This window comes from Tubulanus polymorphus, chromosome 7 (genome assembly GCF_964204645.1).
Source record: "Tubulanus polymorphus chromosome 7, tnTubPoly1.2, whole genome shotgun sequence".
Taxonomy (NCBI): Eukaryota; Metazoa; Nemertea; class Palaeonemertea; order Tubulaniformes; family Tubulanidae; genus Tubulanus; species Tubulanus polymorphus.
In genome coordinates, this window is record NC_134031.1 from 17,275,169 (window position 1) to 17,279,781 (window position 4,613).

Below are 4,613 nucleotides of genomic sequence, written 5' to 3' on the forward strand. Positions count from 1 at the left end.
ATGAGGTGATACTGTGATCCTGTTAATTGCCTATGAATATACGCAATCAATGTAATTTCGATGTGCTAAACGACTTGAAAATACTCTGGTAATGAGATATGCTATTAGTGATCATGATCTATTCGTATATCAAGGTGTACTTTTCACTATGTTCACGTTTCCTGAGATATTCAGAGAATTCGTGACTTTGACGAACCTAAGTGGAGGCTTCTAAACATGCTTTCTCAACAGCCCTTTTAAGTCACGATCGTGAATGATGCCCAGCGAGCCAGCGAGCCAGCCAGCCAGCCAGCCAGCCAGCCAGCGAGCCAGCGAGCCAGCCAGCCAGCCAGCCAGCCAGCCAGCCAGCCAGCCAGCCAGCCAGCCAGCCAGTCAGCCAGCCAGCCAGTCAGCCAGCCAGCTGTTGTCCCTCCTAACTGTTCAAAAAGGTGCCATGGCACACCTTCATCGCTGACCACTTCACGACTTATCTATCGAGAATGCGGGAGTGGACAACTGTTTAATGTCCAAGTTTATAAGTTGCATTTATAACGTATCGTTTGAAATCTACAATGAGCAATCCGCCGGAGGAATTATCGAATTTTTGATTTGATGAATCGACGGCGGAAATCCGAAACCGTCGCACTATGTGTTCATAGGGGGGAAATTGAGAAGAACAGTAAAGTTTGAACAGTCCTGAAAATTGATTGTTACTTTGAATTTGATAGTACGTCTCAAACAGCTGCACACCTGTTACTGGACAACTAATACTTGAAAATCAGTTTATCAAAATCTGCCATTTTGTAACGTTGTGAGCTAGTAACTGGTCGTTGGGTAAGTGTAACGGAGGTTTATAAATTCGAATCAATCATTTTCTGACAATTTCTATGCCAGATATAAGTTTTGGACTCAGTTATACTGCAGTTTTGGGTAAAAAATTTTGAATTGTTTTAATAATTTCGAAACGGTTTGGATCAACACATTTGATATCATTCCGCCTGTTATGAAACGGATGAACGACAGTTGAAACGATAGGAACCATGATTAAAAACCCATACAAAAAGTGTGCATCATTTTTTCTGTTGTTACTGACGACAGTGCGTTCTTTCTCATCACGTTACAACATTAACATGGAATTCTTATTTTTTCAGTCTTGTTGCTTTAAGTTACAAGATGATGTTCTTTTCTTGTTTGTTGTTATTGATTGCGAATCAAGCTTTTGCCGACGAAGGTAACATTTGAAATATAGAACTTGAAGGTGATGATAGTCAGTATAACTAAGAATCATGCTAGGGAATGAATATCGGCAATGCTACATTTCAGGATGTCACAAGCAATACGATCTGGTCAAGTCACTTCCCTTGTCGCAAATAAAAGTCAGCAAGCACGCGAAAGACGAAGAATTTGACAAGACCGACCCCTATCAAGAAGAACACCTGAATAATACGGCTCAACGTCTATACATCGACGATCTGTACGGTTGGCACACGTACTCGGTTGATGTCTTCGTGGAATTAGATTTCGGTTCGTTTTTTTTTCTCATGTCCATTTCTCAGAAATATCGCTGAAACGCTGAAGGCGAACAAGGCTGCGAAACCTACGCGCTATCCGTTGAACATGACACAAATACATGTTCCCCGAGACCGAAAAACTAACCGACCGAAACAAGATGTTTCTAAGCTTTTGTCGAGTCTAAAATTGAAGAGTATACATCTTCTCGATAGAATTCATTGAAAATACCTCTAAGCTGAGAGCCGTCTGCAAATAGCTAAACATGTACGATACATATATATCTATATCTTACGTATTTTTCGTTTCGTAATTTTATGCATAGACAAAATGGCAAGAATTATAGAAATCGGAACTCGTGGACTGAATCACCACCTCGGTAAGATATGGGTGAAGTCCTATGTTCTGAAGTTCAAAAGTGCGGAATCGGACCCTTGGACGGTTATCAAGGATGAATCAAATAACCCCAAAGTACGTACTGATAAAAGTCCCTTAAAATCACACAATCATGATTGTATTGTGGATTTTAAGCTGAAATTTCGAAATAATATTAATTTGATCTTCTTTGCAATTCAGATATTTCAAGGAAACTACGACACCGACAGTTTAGTTACCCACGAACTGAATATAACAGCCACAAGAATCCGTCTGGAAGCAGTATCTACCGCACGCTGTTGTTTCGTCGATTTTACGTATCCGCCCCATGTGACCGGTATGAAAATGGAATTGCAAGGTTGTTTCATTCAGGACGAAAACAACGGTAAATCATAAACGATTGACTCTCGGTTTTAGAGTCCATGATAATACCGATCATTCTAAACATGGGCGGACGTAACAAGGTTTTTCATTTCAATTATATGAATTCAATTGCAGACAACGAAAAAACTGGCGATTATATCATCTTGTTAGACACATCAAACAGCATCTCGTCGCATCTATTTGATCACATGCGACAACGCGTTATCGAATACGTGTCCAAACTGAAAGACGAGGATCGGATCGCTTTACTGACGTTCGCGGACGAACCGCGTTTGCAATTCGGACTCGACTCGCATCTGTCGATTATCAAAATGATTAGCAGGATCCAGGAAATACTACCCACAGGGATTGACATTGACACACAGGGATTGACATTGACAGGTTATAAATACAATGATCATTTTGAATTCCAGGTTTAAAGTCATTTCTGATATTTCCTGTATTCTTTTTTGTAGGCAAGGCTTTGAAGTACGTCAGGAAGCACGTGCTAGATGCATCTGGCAATGCTGGTGCAACAACAATCGTCATTGTGTCTGACGGTTCCGAGTCTGATGACATTGAAGCTGCTAGGGAAAAAGCAACACTGGAAGCTGAGGGCTACATCGTCAAAACAATGTCATATGAACTCTAAATACAAAATCATAAAAAAACATTCCTATTCCAATAAGTGTTCATTTGTTGGATAATTCATAATTAGCTTCATATATGACTATACGTGATGATTATAGATTATGGATTTTTTTTAAAAAGAAAACAGACTATTCTTCTATCACCAAGGAGGCATTCTCTTTAGCTCTATCAATATATGTGCAAGAAACAACTTTAGACGCGGTCTTACAGTCGTTTTCCTGCTCTTCCACACGTCAAACACCAGATTAGCGTCTTGGCGAATCCTCGCCGGATTCCTAGATATACGAACATGTTAATCATCGCGTTTATCGCGTGTATAAGCTGACCAGAATGGAACGGGCGTATTTTTACGTTAGGAATCGCCGGGATTATTGTATTTATCAATCCCAACACGTATTCCATGAAATAAACGCAATTCAATACTAAAATCGTAATAGTTATTTGTAGACCTTGGCTGCTGTTCGTGTTTTTAGGATCTTTATCTTGGGTTAGTTTTTGCCTGTCTTTAAAAGATCTGCGTAACAGAAATAACATGTGAATGTTACATATGATAACAACTGTACCGGGTATAACGCTTATGACCACTTTCCCGAAAAAGAAATCGTACCACAGGCTGTAATCCTTATTTTTCAAAAGTAACAATCTTTGACGCACGAATGAACATTTTTCTCCGGGTTTCTCGCGAAACATTTCCACGTCCCAGTAGGTCGGTATATCGAATAGAATGGTCAAGATGAAGACCATGGCCGAAACGCCGCGTGCACTTTTTAGCGTGCACAGCTTTTTCGCCGACAACGGGTTTCTGATCGCGATATAGCGATCCAGCGACATTGCAAATAACAACCACGCGCTGGTGTTCGTTGTCAGTTGAAAAATCGTGTCCACCACCGAATAATAGTGCAGATAATAATTCTGATACGAAGGGCTGTATTTGACTTTTCCAAATGGAAATCCGCGACTCAGAAGCATCAACTCCCGTCCAAATATTCCCGACAAACAGTTCACAGTATCGGCAATCGCAAGCGATTTGAGGTAGAATACACTGCTTCCTTGCAAAGACATAACGTTGAGCACAATGAAAGAGAGGGAGTTAGAAAAGCTACCCACCAGATAGAGCAAGGCTCGAGACATTGTCATGATTACGCCATATTTGTAAGTCCCAGTTTCGCTGTAGCATAACGCATCAGGACTCGGGATAGGACTGGTTGCGTTTACCAACGCTGTCGTCATCCTCGAGCAATATGAAACGACCGAAGACCTATTGCGCTATCAGTTACGGGCAGACGAGACCCTGCTAACCTGCCTCCTTTTTGAACACAACTATCACACCGTTCAACTTACTGTGAAATTGTATTTTTTCTAGATATCGATTGAATCTGTGTCTACATGCTCGACACCAAATAGATTATCAGCGTTTAGGTTTGGAAATCACCGCAATTTCCAAATCGATGACGCTATGAAATCGACCAGGGGTATTTTCAGGTGCTCCGAGTAGTAATTTATGGAGAGAATTGCGGAAAATCATATGAAAAATAGTCCTTTTAATGAGTGGTAATTTCTTCATCAATGACGACCCGTTGATTTGTTACCATATGATGTGAGATAGTTCATAAAAATGAGTGCTATTTCCCTCATTTTCCTATCTCCATTACAGACAAAAAATACGTTCAACGAGTATATTAGATACCTCCTTAGGAGAGTGACAACTATCTCAGAAATTATGCATCTTTAGTACT

At 40.5% G+C, this 4,613-nt stretch overlaps 1 protein-coding gene across 1 annotated transcript; it reads right to left on the minus strand.

Annotated features, from left to right (window-relative positions):
• Window positions 1-3,081: 3,081 nt before the first annotated feature.
• On the minus strand, window positions 3,082-3,939 carry LOC141909221 (FMRFamide receptor-like). The gene has a single exon (XM_074799607.1). It carries the CDS (start codon window positions 3,937-3,939, stop codon window positions 3,082-3,084), a length of 858 nt encoding a protein of 285 aa, XP_074655708.1.
• Window positions 3,940-4,613: the final 674 nt, after the last annotated feature.